The 23298-nt window shown below is 38.2% G+C and overlaps 1 protein-coding gene and 1 long non-coding RNA gene across 5 annotated transcripts in view; one reads left to right on the top strand and one right to left on the bottom strand.

Annotated features, from left to right (window-relative positions):
* Nucleotides 1–23298, top strand: part of doc2b (double C2-like domains, beta) — a 158737-nt gene that overhangs the window by 290 nt on the left and 135149 nt on the right. For 2 of the 4 annotated variants that reach the window (XM_083530691.1, XM_083530693.1), the window contains exons 2-5: nucleotides 1872–1962; nucleotides 4070–4213; nucleotides 4480–4609; nucleotides 8727–8813. In XM_083530691.1, the coding sequence (XP_083386817.1) occupies nucleotides 1886–1962; nucleotides 4070–4213; nucleotides 4480–4609; nucleotides 8727–8813 (438 nt within the window). In that variant the 5' untranslated portion in view covers nucleotides 1872–1885. Of the gene's footprint in view, nucleotides 1–603; nucleotides 901–1871; nucleotides 1963–4069; nucleotides 4214–4479; nucleotides 4610–8726; nucleotides 8814–23298 lie in introns of those variants that run through there. The other 2 variants (XM_083530690.1, XM_083530692.1) reach the window with 2 other exon arrangements.
* The window catches only part of LOC310720258, a 449438-nt gene that overhangs the window by 376318 nt on the left and 49822 nt on the right, over nucleotides 1–23298 (bottom strand). The gene's annotated exons all lie outside the window — the stretch shown is intronic.

Genomic DNA, 23298 nt, shown 5'->3' with positions numbered 1-23298 from the left:
CAGGAAGAGTATAGAGTAGGAGTGTCTTGGATCTCCAGGTTTTGCTTCGCTTTTACTTGTTCTCCTTCTTCTGCCTGCAGCGTTTAAGGATTTGTGAGAAAGTTGAGCTCTTTCACCTGTACGTGAACCTCCGTGCAGCCAAAACTAAAGTTGTACAGAGAGTCAACCTTGTAATTGTGTGGGTTCTTGTATAGATCGAAAATAATGTATAGATCGACAATAATCGGTGTGCATATTGCATAGGTTATTCTATAAATCCACAATATTTTGCACGGTGCTTTAAAAGTTTGAAACATTTGCTGCTTGGGACTACGGGTTGAAAGAAACCTGTATGAAGTTGGTGGTTAGATGTTTTCCATGTTTATTTGATAGAGGTTTAACATTGTTCAGTTTTTGTATACATCAGTATACATCAAAAGAAACCAAAGCACTCCTCTTGTGCAGCACTAAGATCGATGGCTGCTAATTCAAACAAAACAAAGACAATGGAGCTGTCTTTCAATTTTAATATGGATTGGCTGGTGGCTACTCAAGACCCCCCCCACCCCCCTGGACCAAATGAGATCACGGTGACACACAGCACCCAGATTTAAAGGCCAGGTCAATGGTAATCGCTTTAAACCAGGCTCACGTAAAAGGGAAGTGTATCTTTAGGGGCCACTTGGCTGCAGTGCATTTTAATCACAGCTGCCAGAGGAGGAACAGGATGTTTTAAAAGGACTGTTCTACCATCATGTGACTGAGCTCAGGCACAGAGCTGGGCTGATCTGAGACCAGGACTGGCTCAGGCTTGGGATGTGGATGAGGAAATCTCTTCGCAGATCAGACTCAGGATTTCGGGTGTAGTTTTTTTCTTCTTTCTGTTTGTGTTAGAGTTTGGCACACTGGTTCCTCTGGGAGGTAAATGGTTTTCTTTCTTGTTTTCTTTGTTGTTGCATGTCTTTGTTTGCCCACAGCCTGTAAGTGGATTTTCTTCGCACTGGAAAGGTGCATGGAGATTGTCCCAAGACTGCTGGTTCATGTTCTAAGGATTGTATTTTCTTACCTCTTAAAAATAAACATGGATCAGGGAGGTTTCTGGAAGTTGACAAGCATCTAATGGTAGCTGAATTGCTGTAGTTGTCTCCCCCCTTACAATCAGCTGTGTGAACAGTAGAGCTGTACAAAGAGCATTAGGTCGCATGGAAATGTAAACAACTATAGTTGCACGGTTGTAAACGACGGTTGTGTGTATGTGGAAGAAAGCACAGCTGGTGTTTTTTCTTCATTACTTCTTGAATTACAATCTAGCTATTAATACTGTAGCAATTTATATATGTATATATTTATTCTCTGGTCTTGTTTGTTATTTATCAACTTTTTTAAGTTTGTCTGTTTTTTTTTACTCTACAGAACCAGGAACAACGGTAAGACTCCAGCCGTGGGTTATTTTTTTTTAACACAAAGCACATCTAAATGCAAACAAATCCTTATTGAGTTTTGACTCCGTTGTTTATTAAAATCCGCCAAGTCCTGTTTGTGATAAGGTCACGCAACAGATCTGAACCGACATGCCCGTGTGCTTAACAGCTGTGCAGCTTTTGTTCGATGTGGAAAATGCACGGTGGCAGTGTCACGGCTAATTGGTGCCCTGAGGCAACGATCTAACATTGTTGCCTTCCAAACTAACTGACATTAATAGTGAAAGCTCCATGCACTGTTCACTTGCTCCAGAACCTGTCACAAAAAGTGAATCAATTTCTTTCATACAGTCTTCATTACAGGAAAGCAAATACAAGGACTCGCAGGCTCTATCTCTGTTTCATTTACAATGTTTGTAGAAGGCTTAACAGTGTAAAATGTTGATGTGTGTGTACTGTTTTTTGTTACAGTGTCTACTTGAGGTATGACCAACACCATGTTCGGCAGTGGGAACCACCAGTGGGTTTGCCCTAATGACCGACAACTTGCTCTGAGAGCCAAGTAAGATTTCAAACTTGTAGGATTGTATTTAGCAGGGAAGTTTTTAAGTGAAACTGACCCCTGAAACTTGGAATTCCTACTTCTAGAAACTGTCCCTTTCCATAGTTCAGCTTATGATTGTCCACATGAATCACTATACACATACAGTAAATGGACCAATCAATTAGGACACCTGTCATTTCAAACCATATGTGGTTCATCCCAAAACAGTTATCTCAACATTGAAGGCACCCAATTGTACAGGATGTCTTTTTACTTTCACTTTAACTAGAAAACCCAAACCTGTTCCAACATGACAAGGCCCTTGTGCACGAAGCCAGCTCCGAGAGGATATGTTTTACATGGGTTGGAGTGGAAGATCTCCTACTATAAAGACCTGACTTCAATCCTGTTGAACACCTTTGAGATGAATTGGAACGCTGACTGCACCCCCAGACTCCTCACATCACCTACATCTGTACCTGATGTTACCAACACCCTTGTGGCTGAGCACAAATCTCCACATGCACACTTCAAAATCTAGTGGACCATCTATCCCACAAGAGTGGAGGTTATTATAAAAAATGGGGCTTAAATATGGAATGGGATGGTCGAAAAAACATATATAAATCTTATGGTCAGGTGACCACAAACCTTTGTCTTTATAGTGTACAATAATCCCCCCATTTATCGTGGTGGTTACATTCCAAAACCACCCCAAAATTGTACATTTTATTAACATTTTACCTCATTTTATAATTAATAATAATATTTATATTAATAAATGTCATTATTTCAACATAAAACTACATGAAAACTATGTTTTTTGGTCTATTGTGCTATCCACGAGAGACCGGGAAAATCAGCTAAACAAAATAGTTATGTCGCTGATGTTTTAATATGTTTTCCATGAATAAGTATTAAAATTATTCGCAATAGTATATTCTCTTTATTTCATAACTTTTCTCTCAGTTGCACTGCTTTAAGTGGTGTATTTTTAGGAGTTCCAATAAAATTAGATTTCAGCCATCAAATCATGTTAGAATCTGCCTTTAGGCCTTCAGAATTAACATTGCAGGCAAGTGTGGCATAAAGTACATGTTGCTTGAGGCTGTTGCTTTAACCAATCGGAATTTGAGTTGACAATACCGGGGCCATCTAGCTGGCATACAATAACGTTGGCATTTTCACGTCCTTTGATCGGATGGTCAGAGATCACACTACTCAGCGCTTGCAAACAGCATCTGTAGCAAACTGCACAAGACTTAAAAGCCATTTCTTTCATTCCACAACGGCTGACAGAGGAGAAGAAATTGTTTTGGTTGCAGATATACTTTTTCAAGATGGACTTTTCAAGAAAAGCTGCACATCGTGAAGAAAGTTTGGCCAAAACAGTAAAAAAAAACCAAAATTTTCCTTCATTTTAAATGCATGGAAAACCCGTGGTCATTTTATAAGGTTAATATTCATGCTTCTGCTAGAGATGATGTATGCGGGTGGTACAGCTGTGGCTACAGTGAATGGAGACTTGTTAAAATGTATCATTAGGGTTTCTTGCTTTAGTAATGGCATTCATTCTTGCTGTATGAGATACCTGTCTGGTGTATCTAGGTCTCAGTTATACTGCATTTCTTTATAATATTGATGGTTTCTTTAGTCATGGTGCCATAATGACGATATCGAGAGGTGGATTAATTCAGGCAGGACACCACTGAAAGCCTTGGCATGAAATGCATGGCACCGACACTGGTGTATTAGTTAAGGTTAAATCTATAACTGTGATCATGCAGTTCTCAGAAAGTAAAAACGTCACAAACGTATCATCACTAACACTAACACTTTTTACTATGCGTTACACATTAATGCAGGTGTCATTCATCATCTGAGGTTCCCATGATGTTATGTCAAGATGGCACCACTGAAGTCTAGACGCTCTTTTTTCACATCTGTCTACATCTATTTGTGAACACCACTTGCCATCATGTAGTTGGTTGCTGTCGTATGGCTACATTGCATTCTGGAGCTTTGAGTCCATTGGATTGCTCATTATAACAGTATTAAACATGGTTAAAAATTAGCAACCAGTTATTACAATTAGAACGTATATTTTTGACTACTCATTTAACAGACTACACACGGGCTGGTCGGTGCACACGTACCAGACGGAGAGGCAGAGAAAAACACAGGTGCTAAACAAGAGGGAGCTGGACATCATCATGAGCGTCATCCACAGAGCCGAACAACTCGACCTGATCGAGCAACACAGAATCGGGTAGGAATCTAATCTTATCTGGGAATATTGTACCTTCATCTTATACTCTCTCACTCTGCTTGTGTAGCTGCAGTGTTTTGACGTGGACCATCTTTGTATCTACATCAGCGCTACTACTGTTGGTAAAGGTTATGACCTTTAATTTGTGCAGGCAGAGTTTTATGATGGATCCCGGAATATCAATGCCAGTATATCATCCATGCGTCTATCTTATCAGCGTCTGTGCTTGTTCTACACATAAAAACTACATGAATTGTGCTTCGCAGGCGTTTAATGGATCGTTTGGAGAACATGAGGAGGTCAGCAGTGGGGAACGGCCTGTCTCAGTGCCTGCTATGTGGAGAGGCTCTGGGCCTGCTGGGAACTCCTTCAGTCCTCTGCTTTGACTGCTGCAAGGTACAACACAACCATTGTTTCCATATGCTGCAAGATTGTTCACTATCTCAGTTCACAATATTTTCGCACGACCCCTGGGTTTTGAGATAAGAGCAGAATGGGAAACGGAAATTCTGGCTGGTTTGTTTAATGATTTGCCACAGAATGATGTGAAGGGTTCTGGGACGAAACGGAAAACCCGGGCCATGAGTGTCTGCCACTTTTTGTTTAGAAGGTTTAATTTGACTGGCACGGCTGAACCATTTCCAAAGCCTGTCAGCAGACAAGGATCATTTCTTATTTACTTGCCACGTACTAATAAACTCTTATCTAATATAGGTTCAAAGACTAGATTATAATGTTCCAGAGATATTCTAACCTATTCCAAAAAAATATTATTATTATTACCATCAAAGAAATACACTGTATGGACAAAAGTTCGACACCTGGTCATAAGATTGGTATGTTCTTGTTCAAAAATCCCACCTCACATTTAGTCCCTTTTTGCTCTTAAATTAAACTTTCCTCATCCTGGAAGATGTTCCACTAGATTTTGACGTGGGCTTGAGGAGAGTTGTGGTCATTCAGCCACATCAGTATTAGTAAAGTCAGGTAATGATGTAGGTGATGTCAGTAGGCCTGGGGTGCACTCAGGGTTCCAATTCTTCCCAAAGGTGTTTAGTAGGGTTGAGGTCTGAACTCTATAGCAGGCCACTCAAGATCTTCCGCTCATCCCACGTAAAGCATATCAGCATCGTCATGCTGTAACAGGTTTGGGTCTCCTAGCTTAAACAAAGAGAAATTTTCATGCTAACGCATCCAAACACATTTTGTATCAATTGCGTGCCTCCAATTTTGTTGTTTGGGAAAAGAACCACATAGGGCTGAAAAAGTCAGGGGTCCCGATACTTTTATCCATATATTTTCAACGGAAATAAACAAAAAGTAGTATAAATGTATTTGAATAAGAAAATAATAGCATCCTTTAATTAAAAGGCAATAAATAATAGCAGGTACAAAATCGAGGTAGAGAAACTAATAAAAAAATTGAGCATGAGAATTCAATTAAACTAAAGAATTAAAGTACAGCAATTAAAATGCTACAAATGTAATGCAAGCTAGTAAAATGGCGAAAACATTTTTTTTATAAATGATCTAAATCAAATTGGTTATAGACGGTGCCCTGAACATTTATTGCAAATAATCCAGATCTTTGTTATTTATCATAACAAAATGAAATAAACAGTGCAGCACTGCTCACTATATTTTGTTCAAAATATATATTTTGTTTAATGATGTTCAAAAGTTTGTTTCGCTTGCTGGGTTTCAGCAATTTGTTCAATTCGATTCTAAAGCTTGTGGGAATTCAGTCTGACAGAAATCACAAAAAATATATGAAGTGTACGTATGTGGGCAAAGTATATCTAATATATTAAGAGATATATTTAGTAACTAATTTAGAATTGTAGAACAGACACTTCACAAAGCATAATATGATACAGGAATATTGTAGATTCTGACCAAACCTTCCTGAATGTTGTACATAATGAGGCATAATTAAAAATATACATAGTAACAGAGTATAAAGAAAACAGTGCTCTTTTCTGGACCTTTTTTTATGGACTACGTCTTTTTCATGCAGTAGCACTGAATGTCCATTAGCTGGCAGCCGAGAGCTAAAAAATTAAAACCCACTCGTCTGTTTTAGTTTAAGTTTGTCTGACGCGAGTGTGTCGTTCCACCAACAGGGGGCAGTATTCGTCCAAATTACGAACCAAACCCTATTCTCTGCTCGAGATGTTAAGATTCGGGATTTGTTTCGGTGATTTATGAATTCGCTTTGGGGTCAGTGGGGGCAGATGGCAAGAGTGATTCAGCATAACACACACTCTCATTTGTTGTTGAAGTACTTAAAGACAAAACCTGACCACACATTTGGCCTGCCTTAGTAAATAGATGTGTTTAAAGCCCCCTTATCTGTATTTGCTTTGTACTCTGCATCCAGAAAGTCAGAATAATTGCTGTCTTTTTAATATATATGTATATAATTTACCACAACACTTGCAACTGATGATCTCTTACAAACAAAGAACCCAAAATAACACCCAAAAGAACTCAGCATCAAATGTTTTTAGGTTTTCACACCACCTATAGTTTTTGTTGTGTTTGAATCTTTCCTGCTACTGAGAGTCACTGAAATCACATTTTTCCAACCATAGCCTTTATTGGCACCCTAGGCGAGATTCATATTGTCAACGCCCAATGCCTTCCCCTACACCCCCACCCCCCACACCATACAAATCGCTCGCAACTTTCCAAAAAACAAAAGGATAAACAATTTTTATTCATCATTGCAATATTGCCTGAATTTAAGTATGTCAACATATACTGTATATTAAACCTCAGCAGAAGAACAGGTAAATAATTGAAATGGGCGAGGGGAGTGGAAGGGTAGGGAGCGCTCACTGGCGCCCCCCGCCACCCGGTTGCGCCCTAGGCTGCTGCCACATTATTAGCTGACTGGATACTTGCATAAATTTCAATATTGAATTATACTAGTACAGTAATGCACCATAGAAAATGGAAATATTTTCCTGGAAGTGAGGAATTATGAGATTATAAGATCTCTAAATTGTTTTTTTTATGTTTTAATATACACTATTTTAGTGGTATCTATGATACAAAGAGACAGGTAGGAAAAGCTGTGATTTCAGGTGTACTTTAAACCTGACCTTTAGTAAACACAGCTGAAATGTGGGTCCGCCATCGCTTGTCATTCAGAGCCTAAAGAAATTATGAGAGGCATTCACGCTCTCTGTTAGGATTCCTTTTTTGGAGAGCTTTGTGGAAAATTGAAGAGCTTTCTGAGTGGCCTTTCTCTCTCTCTTTCTCTCTCTCTCTCTCTCTCTCTCTCTCTCTCTCTCTCTCTCTCTCCAGCTCTCTTTCTTTCAATCCGTTTCCCTCTCTCAATGCAGCATAAATACACAGGACTCCTAGAAGAAAGAATAGTAAATTACCTTATGCTTTTGTCTTTCAATATGGAAAGCTTGATTAAAGGTTCGTTCTTTTTTTAAAACCCCATTTACGATTACGTTTGAAATCGTTCGGCAAATTCAATTTATTCTTGGACTCCGATCCACTAGAAGCCATTTCAATATCCTCTGGTAATTAATTTTCTTTTAGTAAGGATAGTGTGTGATTTTTGCCAGCATTGGAAGATATATATTATTATTATATATGGTTCAATAATCAATGGGAAATTATAGGTCTGGGCATGTTTGACCACTTCATTGTTTGTGTGTTGGATATTTTCCAGCCTGTTTGATTAAAACCCTTTAAAAAAGCATGTGACATAAGGTTTATTGATCCCATGAATTACTTCATCACAGTTTAGAAATGGAACAGCGTTTCAATTTGGATTTAAGTGCAGGAAGGTAGACATGTCTCTGTGCAGCTCTTAGACAATGCATTTGTTGGATTTATTGTTATGCTTTGTAACGGTAACATCTAAATAGAGAAATTCCAGAATTTTCAGCCTCCAAAAAAAAAAAACACCAGTGTACTGAGGCACAGACCGACCTCATGCTATTGTTAAGATTTTGCTTAATCTCGAAAAAAACGTACCGAAATTAAAAATTCGTTAAAATTGTGGTCAAAGTAGCCACTAGCCATTATATCCACCACATGCCAATTCAATTCAATTAAAAAAAAATTTATTTGTATTGCGCTTTTAACAATAAACATTGTCTCAAAGCAGCTTTACACAGATAATGTGGTGATAAAAATGTTGTTTATAAGTGTAAGTTTGTCCCTGATGATTGAGCCGGTGGCGACTCTGGCAAGGAAAAACTCCCTGAGATGGCATAAGGAAGAAACCTTAAGATGAACCAGACTTAAGATGAACCATCCTCATTTGGGTTGCACCGAATGTCCATTGCCAATCAAACCTTGTGGGGTGGAGTGAAACCAGTCAATACTCCTGATTGATAAGGGATGGAGTGTGATTCAAATTAGTCCAATCGAGCTAAAATTTGGTCAAGAAAGATGTCAGCCATTCAGCTTTCATCAGGCATTTTACATGGTTTGTATTCAGGAGTGTTGATAGAAATGCTTCATTTTATGGTTTCTTTTTCTTCAGAAAGTGTGTACCAAGTGTGGAATCGAGACCGCATGCAGCCAGAAGAGAGCTCAGTGGCTCTGTAAGATCTGCAGTGAACAGAGAGAGGTAAGACCACAATCGGTTGTCCGGATCCACTCATTCACTGCAATTTGCAAAGGTTACTGAGGTTAGTGGGGATGGTTACTGAGAATGGGTATGGAAAACACATGAAAAGTGTCCAATACATCCATTGTGACAGAACCTAAATAGACACATGCCAATACTCGAGCACTCCACGTCCGTTAGAAATCGAAGAGGAGCGCGTGAAACCCATGTGAAATGACACGCCATGATTCATGTTGATTGCGGTCGTTGAGAGCGCATGCATTTTACATGTCCTGAGAGGAATTTGAAAGGAAATTTAAAACCAGTCAAGTCAGCGTGAATTGATTAGGCCTTTCGTTTGACCTGGACGTCCAGATATTTTTTTGAGGAGCATCCACCTTTCTCATGATGATATGCAGCTATTGTGTTTTTTAGAAATCCTGGTCAAATAAACATTTCTAGGAGAATTTTCCGGGGCAGAGCATCCAGACTATGTAATTGCCACATTCACAGATGTGCTACATTTGTCGGCTAAGCAATGGCAGGAAAGCAAAAAAAATGTCGAGTGATTTTGAGCTTCACTCACGATGTGTATGTTTTGATCTTTGTGTTTCGTGTCTGTTGCATTGCCTCATTTTTTGATCCAAAATGGAGCCTAACCAAGTCGTTATTGAGCTCCTGTTTAATGGTTGCTCTGTGATTTCAAAGCATCCAGAGCACTGAAAATGTTTGTAAAAAAGTCCAAAATCTAATTAGGCTGACAAACTCAGCTCATGCCAGGGAATTCAAAAGGCTTTTCAATTTCAGTGTCATGTGTTTCTGTCTAAAATTGATGACTCTAAATATATTTCCAAATTTTTGACAGCATTTGGCCCAATTATGGTCAGAATTGGTCCATAGGCCCTCAGCAATCAGTATGCTAAATTTCACATATGGTTATATCACATATCAACTATCCAGAAAAATGAGAAATAAATAATAATAAAATTAAAAAATAATAATTATAATAAAGGTAAAATAACAATGTGGTGCCTGCACACCTTTGGTGCTTGGCCCCTTAATAGAAAATTTATTTCTTTTGCTTTATTGTGGTGCACAAGGTAGGGCTTTAAACCCAAATTCATCACTTATCATACAAATCAGAAGATTAGTGATTTTGTGTGCATCAGGAACGGATCATGGTTAGATGAACAGGAACGGATCATAGTTAGATATAACAGGTGGATTTTGATGAGCCAGAGCTGGACACAAGTCCAGCTCTTTCATTAGACAAGCTGAGTGCAGAATGTTACTGCTGTGGGGCTCTAACACAGTCTTTCACAAAAGCATGGTTCAGTGTGTAAAACCTGCCCAAGCATATAAAGGAATATGATTTATATGATGGCAATTGTTTTGTGTGCAAAATCGCATGTTTGTTGTTATTGTTAGTTTTCGAATAAACAAAAATAATTTGGTCACAAGAACAAAAATACATTTTTTTTATAGCAAAACACACTTTTCTACAATGTTAGAATACATTACAATATACAGGCAAAAGTATTGTGACACCTGACTTTTCCAGTCATTTGTGCTTTTTTTTGTCTTTGGATGCAGTAGCATAAAATTTTCCCTTCACATGAACTAGGAGACCCAGAACCTGTTCAAGCATGACAATGCTTCTGTGCACTAAGCCAACTCTATGAAGATATGGTTTGGAGTGGAAAATATTCTGCTATAGAGCCCTGACTTCAACCCTATTAAACACCTTTAATCAAATCATCATCACAAGCGCTCCCCAACATCAAGTGGAATATCAGAGGAATTTATATGAGCATATTGGGACTAAATATACATTTGACCAGGTGTCCGCAAACTTTTGGCAATATAGTGTATGTAAGCTGCCATTGTTGTGGCAGCAGGGTGGTAATCAAGGGCTTAGAAAACATTTTAACAAAACTATGCATAGGTGTGTGATGCTTACCTCACTTCCTTCAGCTCCACCCTCCATTCACAAACAGGACCTCGATTATGCCCCCACTGTAACAACTGTAGAACTACAATCATTTCAATGCAACGAGGCTGCCTCTGTGTCATTAGCCACAATATTGCTCAACACTTAATGCATAGAATTAGAAGCTCGATTCTGATTGGCCACAAGGTGGTGATTCATTTTTAGAAATGTGACATCTGCAAGTCCCAGGTTTATATGTTTTACAGATTGACACCAACATGACAAACTTCTTCTTTTACCTCTTTCGGCTGATCCCATTAGGGGTCGCCACAGCGGATCATCTGTCTCCATACTACTCTGTCCTCTACATCTGCCTCTTTCAAACCAACTACCTGCATGTCTTCCTTCACCACATCCATAAACCTCCTCCTTGGCCTTCCTCTTTTCCTCCTTCCTGGTGGCTCCATCCTCAGCATTCTCCTACCGATATACCCCATGTCCCTCCTCTGCACATGTCCAAACCATCTCAATCATGCCTCTCTCACTTTGTCCCCAAAACGTCCTACATGCGCTGTCCCTCTAATAAACTCATTTTTAATCCTGTCCATCCTCGTCACTCCCATTGAAAATCTCATTACAAACATGACAAACACGGCACATAAAAAGCATTCATGGAAAGCGTCTCCAGTGTCAGTTCTTTGCACCAGTCCAAGTTAAAGCTGTTTGAAGTTTTCTGGCATGAAAAAAAAAGAGTTTCCGTCCCTCATATGATTTAGATAAATGTAAATCCTATCCTTGTATCCTATATATAATATTCTATACATAAGGATCATATCCCATTGATTGTTTCCAACCAACAATGTTGAAAACATTTCAGTAATGTACAGTGTATGAAAAGTGTGACTTGAATGCAAACTAGGATGCTTGTGCAGAAAATATGTAAAAAATATTTACTTGAATAACTACTGGATGTCTGTGAATACAAGGAAACAAGGAAATGTTGCACGCTGTCTGTTGTACAACGATGAATATTTGATTTCATATATTTTTTATTTATAAGAATATTATGTACTAGAAAAATTATATGATATTAATATAATTTGTATTAATCCCTTTTGAGTCACTTAAGAAGCTGTATTAAGAAGTGTGCCACAATATGACTGACATGGTACTGACAAATCTTAACACAGATAGACATATAATGGAAGCCTCTTGTCAAAATGACTGTTCTTGCCTGGATTTGAGAAGAGATTACGATCCCCCTGCTGCTCTTGCTCTGAGCAGGGATGTCTTATTTTGTCAAATTCCTCCGGTTGTCTTTTGAGGCTATAATGAAGAGATTCTCTTTAAAGGTCTTCCTCGCCCTGCCGAGGCTTCCTATAGATACAGAGTTCAGACTTTTTTGTAAAGTTCCATTTTTACACGCTTCAAGGTTTCGTCCATGAATTCCTTGCTTGCTGAGGAATCGAGCAGGCGGCTCTGCTTTGAGCTCGCTTTCTGCGACTGCCATGCTTTGAAAAGGTCAGCGAATTATTTGCTTACGGGTGTAATGAAATACAAGTTTGGTGAGTGATAGGATTTGTGTCTCCATAAATATATATAAGGCCACAGCAGTCGTAATACTTGCATTTGCTTTTTTTTGGCTTTAAGGAGTAGCACAGGAACACATTTTTTAACACCTCAATGGAAGTTTAATTGAAAACTTAATGTATTGTTGGGAAAATATAACCATTTAACAAAGGACGTTCTATTCAGTTTATCGAGCCGATTGTTTCTCCGTGAATGTTTCAATGTACCAAATGTACAATGTGTTTGATTTCTGAGTCTGAGGAATATAAAACCGTCAAATTGTGGCAAAATCTCACATTGTTTTATAGAGTCAAATTGTGAAGTTTTTTAGTACATCAATCAGTCATTTCTTTAGGTTCCCTGGTGGTCTAGTGGTTAGGATGCGGCGCTCTCAATGCTGCGGCCCGGGTTTGATCCCCGGTCAGGGAACCAACCATTAGAGTTGCACAAGCCTTAGTTCCGGTCCCAAGCTCGGATAAATAGGGAGGGTTGCATTAGGAAGGGCATCCAGCGTAAAAACATTTGCCAAATCAAACATGCGGATGATCCGCTGTGGCGACCCCTAATGGGAGAAGCCAAAAGAAAGTTTAATCAGTCATTACTTTATGAGCTACAGTACTTCGTCTGCTGAATTAAACCACAAGGGCCAGCCTTCGCTCCCAATGTACATCAATGTATCAGGACAAAATGTTCACTTGCGTGTTAGTGGGTGTATAAGACCCCACCCACTAACAGGTGCCATCATGAAAAGATGATCAGCGTTATTTACTTTACTCTCATTATGTAATAACACCATAATGTTATGCCTGGTTTGTGTATTTCGAGTTAAACCTGGTAGAACCCAATTTTCCCAGATGGTGTTCAACTTCATGAACACCGCAGCGTTCCAATAGATTTTGGAACCATCATGTTTACTTTTTTTGTATCATTTAGTATAATAAACCTGCCAACAATGATGTTCTGTTCACCAACTAAACTTGGCACTTTACTTGTACCTGCATGTAGAGCAGCAACATAGGACGGCTATTCCATTTCTGAACCAGCTTTAGTTTGATTCACTAGGTTTGCTTCAAGGCCATGCACTCTTGGTTGTCCTGGAAGAGTGGTTGCTGGTTAAAGTTGGTGTTGGGACAGACGATTTGAAGGGAATTTTTGTGATGCCTTGTATAGGTGCCTTGGGTCCGCTACAATGGCTCAGGACCATTCAATCTCCAGAGCTGCACAGGTTGTTGCTGAGACCCTTTTCCACTTCTCAATAATGACATCACAGAGCTGCTGGATGTAAGACACATGGAGCTTCTCCACCTTCCACTTGAGTATGCCCGTTCGGTGCTTAATAGGTTTCAGGTCTGGTGTTTTTTTGGTTGCACTCACCGGCTGCACTCATGCATCTGTTTTTTAAAGCAGCTTCTGCACCTGACACACACTTGAAGGACTCAACTTTTTGATGGACCCTTGTGAGGCCTGTTCTGAGTGGAACCAGGTCTTGGAAAACCTCTGTATGACCCTGACCACTGTACTGTAACTCAGTTTCAGAGTGTTTTTCTTATAGCCTCGGTCAACTTTTTGGAGAGCAACAATGCTAATTTTCAAATGCTCAGCGAGTCTTTGCCATGAGGTGCCATGTTGAAAAGTCATTATGAGAGAGTTGTACTCAAAGCACCAAATTTTAACTACTCTAAAACAAGATACACACATTTGTATGGTCCTGTCAAGCAGACAAAAACATGAACATGATGAATAGGACATGCAGCTTTGCATGGTTACATGACATAAAGCTGTTATAACTGAGGGTGTAGTCACATTTGTGGACAGCTCTTTTGACAATAATGGCTGTATGTTGAGTTCTTTTCAGAGGACAGTAAATCTGTACTGCTATACAAGCTGCACATTGACTACTTTAAACTATATACAAGTTTAATTTCTATAGTATTGTCCCTTGAAGATCAACTAAAATGGTTGCTAAAATGTGAGGGGTGTCACCCTGACTTATATACCAAAACTATACTGGGGTAAATTCTAGAGATTATTTCAACAATTTAAGGAATTTTTTGGTCTTGCTGCAATATCCGTATTTAAATAAACTCTAATGGTGCTCCCGAGGTGAATCCTTCAGTTGTAGGCAAGTCTGCTTTTTGTATTGGTGTCAGACTTGAGATGTTCAGCATCAACACCTCTGATGTTGTGCAAAGGTGCTAAGGCAAGATGATTTTTTTTGCCTTGTGCAGGTGGGTGTCAGAGACCAATGCCAAGTCTTCTACATAGTCAAGATCTATTAGTGTTAATTGCAGTGTCCATGTGATGCCTCTTAGGTGGTCCTCAGTTGTTTGTCACATGACATAATCATTGATGAGTCACTGTTTCAAACCTGTCTTGATTTTAAAACAATAGGCAGAGTTTTCACTTGGCATGTGACATTGGAGAAACAGGTGCTTGTTTATTATCATTTAAACAAATGTTCTCATTAAATTTTTGCTAGTCATATATATATATATATATATATATATATATATATATATATATATATATATATATATATATATATATATATTTATATATATATATATATATATATATATATATATATATATATATATAGAGAGAGAGAGAGAGAGAGAGAGAGAGAGAGAGAGAGAGAGAAAGAGAAAGAAAGAGCACCTTAATACATGTATAGATTCCTTATGAGTTTTTGACTCATATTGAACATAGGCTCAAAGATGCACTAGTCCTTAACACCAAGACACATGTTAGTGAAAAGCCAAAAACAGTTGATTTGTGAGGTTTTATTTCCTGAAATAAAAATCTAATTGTACACCCAAACAATGCATTAACTAGATGTCAACCAATTAATTTGTTTTGCAGATTAATTTGCACCATTAGTTAGTTGCTGGAACTATCGGCTATCAGCAAAATTTCATACTGATAGTTTTTCCGGGTTCCAGTCCATTGTCGTTACGAGAGCGGCCTCTAGAGGTGAATCACTGATGCCACGTACTTTTTGTTTTTTTTACAACTGAGACAGAATGCTGCACAGCGAGTTTCTTATATTATATAATATATTATATTTATTATATATAATTTATTAATTATATGATTATATTTATTTATTAATTTATAATTCATTTTCATGATTCAGTTATTTTTTTTTTGTAATAAAGTTCAATACTGTTTTACATGGTGTTATTATATTTTATTTATTTCTTTTTTCTTTTTTTTTTTTATCCAGTATCTATTTTAAAAACTATAAGTTAATTATTTGGCTTTGGCAAGTATCCAACCTAGTTATCAGTATCAGTATTGGTTGACCCTCGCATTAACCAAGATTAACACAACAGCCTCGTTAACAAGCCAGAATGAAACAAAGATCAAATAAGCAGTAAAGCAATCTTTCAAAAAAGGTATCTTTAATTAACAAATAAAATTACAGTATCAAGTCACAAAGTAGTAAAAACCATTAATATTCAATGGACATATAAAATTGCATTATCACTTTCTGCAGAAAAAATGGCAAATAAAGCTGCTATGCACAAATACAATAAAAAAGAGTAAGATGGATGGATGGATGGATGGATGGATGGATGGATATACAGACAGACAGACAGACAGACAGATAGATAGATAGATAGATAGATAGATAGATAGATAGATAGATAGATAGATGGATAGATGGATAGATGGATGGATGATAGGATTAATGATCTAAACCAATTACACCACCATTTGTGTAAATGCCACCCACAGTTTTATTCAGATCGTCCTGCTCAGATTCAATAAAAAGAAAGATATATGACTCATTCCTGTTAAGTTCTGAACTCCAGAGGAAAAAACCTTTAGTACATAAAGAACATTGCCCAAATTGAGTCTCACTGTTAGCATGCTAATTTCACATTGGTGCCTTTGGTTTTTTATCGAGTCTTGCTCCTGAAGAGGTTCGATAAATGAAACACAGAAACCACAGACACAGTTTCAAAACCGAGCTCCCTTTCGCCTAGAGGTATAGCGTTGCTTGGTGTTCGCATTAACGTAGCCTTTAGCATTCAGCACAACGCAAAGGCGTTCTTATAATAGCACTCCAATTAACCACATGCGTGCTCTCTCATACTTTCATTTCTGTTTTAAAGACTGATGCAGGCATTGCTCAGAGATTGAGGACACAGAGGCCACGCTATACAGCAAGTCACTGGGGTCTTATGACCATAGATTTGGGTCAGGGAAGATGAAATGAATAACAATATGGTAAAAAAAAAATTGTTGAGGCTGTCACACTTGACTTATGCTAGAGGCTACTAGTGAATTTTTAGAGGCATTCTGCAATCAATATTCAACATACAATCTCCAGCATACAGTCTTCCAGCACATTTCAGGCAGTTTCTACTTCATAATATTCTTTCAATCACAGACTTTGCAATATAAATGGTTCTACATATACATTATATAGACAAATGTTTGTGACCTGACCATAAGACATGTATGTTCATTTTGAACATCCCATTCCATATTAAGTCCCCTATAATGAGCTCCACTCTTTTAGGAAGATGTTCCACTAGATTTTGGAGTGTGCTTGTGGAGATTTGTACTCCTTTAGCCACAAAGCCGTTAATAAAAGTCAAGTGTGATGTTGGTCAGGTGAGGAGGCTTAGAGTGCAGTCACTATTGCAATTTCCGAGTTCAGAGTTCTATTGCAGGAGATCTTCCACTCCAACCCATGTAAAGCATATCTTTATGGAGCTTGCTTTGGGCACAAGAACATTACCATGCTGGAACAAGTTTTAGAGAGGGGAACATTTTTATTATACTCCATTGAAGATATCCTATACAATAGTGTGCCTCCAAATTTGTGGTTATATCTTAGGTTAGTGGTTAAGGCTATGGGTTACTGATTAAATGGTCTGGGGTTCAAGCACCAGTATTGCTAAGCTGCCACTTTTGGGCCCTTGCTCAAGGCCCTTAACCCTCTGTGCTCCAGTGCTAGCTGACCCCAGCCTAAGTGATTAACTCTGTCCAATTTGCTGCTTTTTCACCCAAGCATGGGGCATCAAGGTTTCTGCCCCAGTAGACCTCTGATAGTACTTGTATTAGCAGTTCACATCTTTGACCTCTAGGTGCAACTGAGCTAAATTGGTTGGTGATCACACAGCCCCACTACTGCAGTGGAGAGTCAATGGCACAACATCTTACATCAGTGAAAATGAAAAAAGGTATTGATCATTTCAATGGGATTGAAGATTTAACGTTTGGATTAAGATAAGGACCATCCAACAATGTACAGTAAGTAGTCATCGAGACTCTCGAATCAAGTAACATTCCTAGGTGCCTAGCTGTGCAAAAGGACTCGGCCCCTCTGGTTTTTTACTCCACAGTCATTCTTGTCTTAAATTTGAACTTATTTCTATTTAGCCATGGTGCCTCAAAACAAACTTTTGAAGCAGTCATTTCCCAAAAACAATCTTTTGTGGGAAGGAAAAGAAAAGATCAAGTCATTCTGCGACAGATGGTATAGCCTCTACAGAGTCCTAAACTTAACATTATGGAGGCTGTCTGGGATTCCTTGAAGAGATGGAAGCAAGTGAGAGCCAAAGTGTGTGGAGAAAATATGGCGAGTTCTCCAATATGCTTTAAACAACCTGCTCCGAGAATTTATTTAAAAGGCAAAGGCATCTTCACCGAGTTTCTGTCTACTGTACAAGGATGCAGCTCAATTCTTTTTAGAATGTAAAAGAGTTTTTGTGCACTGTTCCTATATTGATATATATATCAAGCCCTGGTATCCAGGGGTGCCGTATCATGGCCGACCCTGTGCTCTGACTCCAGCTTCTGAGCAAGCTGGGATATGCAAAATACAAATTTCACTGTGCTGTAACACATATGTGACAAATAAAGTCTAGAGAATGTGCCTTATTGGATCAGGGACACCAAAGAACATTTTATAAGGACATTGAGCAAAGAGCTCCGTTGTGGACTCTGCAGTTACAGGAACATTTTCTTCAGTCCATTAAAAAAAAGAAAGTGGACTGCATTACAGTTGGATTAGTTTGACATTCAGCCTCAAGGCCTCTATATTTGTTATTGACTGAGCTGAATATTTAAGAGCATTAAAGGACATAATGTATAAATCCAGATAATCTTTTTGTGCAAAACAGCGCTGCCTGGTATAATACCTTTTATGTCAGGCCAATGTTTCTGAATGCCAGTCTCTTATATGCTTATCTGGACGCTTTGAAATTTACAGACAGAGTCAAGGGAGTTCCTGCATTTTGTACCAACTGTTCAGCGAGTGAGCCAGAGTTGCCAATGAATGCTCTTAGTCAGAACCTGTTATCAGATGGACTGCTGCTCTCCTTCCTGAATGTGCTGCTTTATCACAGTCAGCCAGTGCCGATCTTGGTCTCCTGCTCCCCTACTTCCTGCTCCAACTCCTCATTTGTCTGGCAGTACAGCCACCACCGCCTTCAGAGGTTAAATAGAGACAAGCACAATTTTAACTTGTTTGCTTTTGCTTGTGATTTTTTTTCTTCTGTGTGACACTGATTGGACATTTTGCTTTCTTTCTGGGGATCTGAAGTATAATATTATCATGTACTGCAAAAACTCCTCATCTAATCAAGACTTACAATCTTATTTCTAGCCATAAAAATTGCATTGATCTTATTTTAATAATAAGAGCATATTGTGTAAAATTAGTATGATTGTTTTAAGATTATTTATCTTTTTTTTCTTACTTAGTTAGTAAAGCTTCACGTTTTTTTAGCAGCAAATTGAGCTTAATCATCACCAGAGACATTATTTGAGGCCTTTTATCTTTTAAGACTTTATTTTAGCTGGATTACCTGGTTTTAAGGTTGCCTAGTAAAAAGAAATGCTCAATTATCCCACTTAGGACTTGTTCATTAGTATTTTTTATTCTAAATACTTGTTTTATGTCGACATCAACACATTTATTTACAACCTTATAACAAATTATAAGACTCAGAAGTGTTAAATACACTTTTTCCAAACTAACATAAATTATCCAGTATGCTTATTATTTTTTGGAACTTTTTTCTATATACAAAGTATTTATAGCTTTTTACGTTGTTCTGTCGTTTAAATTCAGTTTCTAATGTTGAATATCTATCAGTGTTCAGAAATGACAAAATATATTCAATAATGTTTTAAGCTGCAATACGAAGCAGCAAGTAATGATTTTAGTTTTTGCATCGTAACTGCTGTGTTACTTCATTTATATAAATAATTGTTGACAATACGCATGTATGCGTCATCTTGATTTTAATAGTAATCTTGTATTCAGTTTAAATGCTTTGTTTAATTTTAAGATTGTCAAGATTCTCATCATCTCTGGTTTTTATGATTTTTCTACACAAACTAAGAAAAGAAAACCGTTTTTTTTTTAAAATACCGTATTGTCCCGAACAGTGTTGTGCTCATTACTAAAAAATAGTAACCAGTTACAGTTACTCGTTACTTCATTCAAAAAGTAACTCCGTTACTTTGTTGATTACTTACACCAAAAAGTAATGCGTTACTGTTAAAAGTAACTTTTTAGTTACTTTTTTAAAGAACCTTCTTTAATGTTCCCATTAATGCCCTTTTATGCGTTATGATCTATACAAACACAAAACTGACTTAAACACAAAGTCATTTTTAAACACTATTTTATTGAAGTCAGACCAAAACAAACTGAATATATCACAAGGTTTCTGAAATAAATAACAAAACAAGCTGAATAATATATTTACAATCAAAAACAAAAACTAAAGTGGCTTCTGCTGTTGTGTTGAGCTCTTAAAAATGTTCCTTTCACAGCTGAAGTATGAAAACTATCAACACAACACCGGGTTAGCTTCTAGCTACTAGCTCCTCAGGCATGGAGGTCCTGGAGGAGCTTCGACAGATTGGAGTTGCTGTTTATCGCAGTAGATACGAGCTTCGAACCAGACAGACACAGCTTACATTTGACTTAAAAGTTTTTGTCTTTATACTCAACTAAAGTGAAATAATGAGCATATTTCCACTTTGAGAAACTCGTCTTGCTCTCGCCTCGACTCGCCATTACTGCCGCACAGACCTGAATAAACGGAGACACGCCCACAGTGCGTCTTCTTTGTGTTTACAGTGGTTTATCCACCAATCTTACAATGCGATGCTGCTGTAAGCAAGTTAGGCTGTAGTCTACACTTCAGCCGAAATTCATTCATTTAAAAAAGGGTAACGCACCGTACGGTAACGGTAACGAAGTTACTTTATTAACGCGTTACAGTATTAGTTACTGTAAAAAGTAACGCGTTACCGCGTACTGACCAACACTGGTCCCGAATATTAGACAATATTTTTTTCATGGAAATGCATCTAAGTAAACGATGTCGTCTTATATTCGGGCTCTAGACTATTAAATGTTAATAATACCATACACCCGCAAAAAAAGGTGGCGCCAAATACAGGTAAAAGAGTTCCCCTGACTGAAGCAACCTGATAATCTACGGTCGTTTACAGTACCAGGACTGCATGATGCGAATGACTCCCCAGAACATACCGGTTCAAAAGTCCAAGTAACGAAGCATCTGAGGGAAGCTTATAATGCAAATTTTAAATACGGGGATAAATGCAGCCGAGCCGTCTAACACCTGTCAGGCAGCCAAGAAACACGGCGTGTCAGAATGTAATGTCAGGAGATGGCGAGCCCAAAAAGACTTCGAAATGCTAATACCCGTAGTCAAAGAAAAGCTTACCACAGCAGGTGTGTCAGTACGTTACCCGTGGTAGGTCTGCTCTGTGACTGGATACTCCAGGCATGGGCATGATTTTTTACAATGAGATGGACTGAAGGTTATATATGGTATGTCATATGAAAAGTTTTCAAATTTAAGCATTTCCTTTATAAAAGACAAGAGTTGGTCTTCAAACAGCATTTTTCCAAAAGGTACACTTAAAAAAAAAAAGGGGGGGGGGGGGGTCGTCTTATATTCAGGACAATACGGTAATCAATAAGCAGAACATAAGTTAATTATTCTAAATTGACTGCTTGGAATAAGTGTTTTAATGATTATTCAAATTTAATTAGATACATTTTTTCCCATTAGGGGTCGCCACAGCGGATCATCCGCATGTTTGATTTGGCACATGTTTTTACGCTGGATGCCCTTCCTAACGCAACCCTCCCCATTTATCCGGGCTTGGGACCGGCACTAAGAGAGGCTGGGGTCGGTTCCCTGACTGGGGATCAAACCCGGGCCGCAGAGTGGTTGGCCCATGACCCAGAGGTCGATGGATCGAAATCACCAGAATTTGTTCCCTGGTGGTCTAGTGGTTAGGATGCGGCGCTCTTACTGCGGCGGCCCGGGTTCGATCCGCGGTCAGGGAACCAACCCCAGCCATTAGGGGTTAGTCTTAGTGCCGGTCCCACAAGCTAAGTGCCAGTCCCAAGCCCGGATAAATGGGGAGGGTTGCATTAGGAAGGGCATCCAGCGTAAAAACATATGCCAAATCAAACATGCGAATGATCCGCTGTGGCGACCCCTAATGGGAGAAGCCGAAAAAAAGTTTCTAAAGCCAAGATATATTTTCTTATTTCTTAATAAGTGTAATTATCTTACATACTTTTTGTATGGCTGGAAGAGTGAGGTGTCCCAATACTTTTCTCCATATAGTGTATTTTTTTAAACCTAAAAACTCTATTGATAATAATTCATTAATAATATCTTACTAACAGCTACTGTCCAGAGCAGTGAGTGCTAATACATTGGAATGTATTGAAAACCCTACCCCTTACTGCACAGGCAGATAATTTGACATGTTTATAGTCTGTATCTTCTTAAATCATGCATTTATTTCTTATATTTAAACGATTATGTTTGGCATTGTGATATATTTATGTACACTTTTCGTATATACCCTGTGTACCATGATAGCCATTTATAACATTTTAAAGTAAGTTATAAAATGGCTGTTTTATAGGGCAGTTATAGACCTGCCACCGGAGGAATTATTGTCTAAGCTGTAAAGCTGAATACTTTTTTATACCCATATCCTTGTGTGCATTATTTTTCTTATACCACTGCAATGACATTAATATTTAATAATATACTCACAATGGCTCCAGATCCTATCAGATTGTGAGAGGATTTATTTGCAAGTTGTTAAAGGATTTTTTTATCTGAACCATTCCTGAACCATAATTCTCATTATCTGGACATTGGCTCATTATTAAGCTGCAAGATAACAGTTTCTTTCTTCATTCTCAGATATCTGAGAGAAACCTGTAGGTTTAGTGTCAATTGTTGTTGTATGTAGCACCAGGGTTCAGGAGAAACGTTGTTTAATTTCACTGTGTAATGCGTCAGCTATATATGGTTGAAATGACAATAAAAGCTTCTTGACTTGACTTGACTTAAATCCCTAGCTGAACAGGAACTACCCCACAACATGATGCTGCCCCACCATGCTTTACCATTGGTGTGGATGTTCTTTTAGTAATATGGCATTTTGTTTTGTGCTTTATCTTTTGGCCTTGCCAGATGTTTTGGGCTGATTTTTACAAGCATGGATTTGTTTCTTTTTTCGTGTAGACACTCTACTTCATATTCCAGACATTTGAACAATATGAGAGAGTGTTATCACATGCATGGTATGAACAGTTCTTACCAGATATTTTTCTTTGTTTTCCCCCTGAAAGATTTGTATTTCCATTTCATACTCTTTTATTGATTTACTGTTGAAAATCAGGATCTTTTACATCTACATTATATTTCCTATTGTATATTCAAGTTTTGGGTCACCTGACCTTTCCTGCTATATATGGTTCTTTTCCAAACTGTTACCACAAAGCTGGAGGGACACAATTGTACAGGACGTCTTTAGAGGCGCTAAAATCAAATTTTGCATTCACTTGAACTTGGAAACCAGAATCTGTTCCAGCATGGCAATGCCCCTGTGCACAAACTGAGCTCCTTGAAGATCTGGTTTACACGCTTTGAAGAGCAAGATCTTGAATGGTCTGCTATAGAGCTCTGA

Source organism: Silurus aristotelis, assembly GCF_946808225.1.
Source record: "Silurus aristotelis genome assembly, chromosome: 26".
Classification (NCBI taxonomy): domain Eukaryota; kingdom Metazoa; phylum Chordata; class Actinopteri; order Siluriformes; family Siluridae; genus Silurus; species Silurus aristotelis.
Note: the sequence above shows the minus strand (reverse complement) of the source record. Positions and strands in the feature narration are given on the sequence as shown.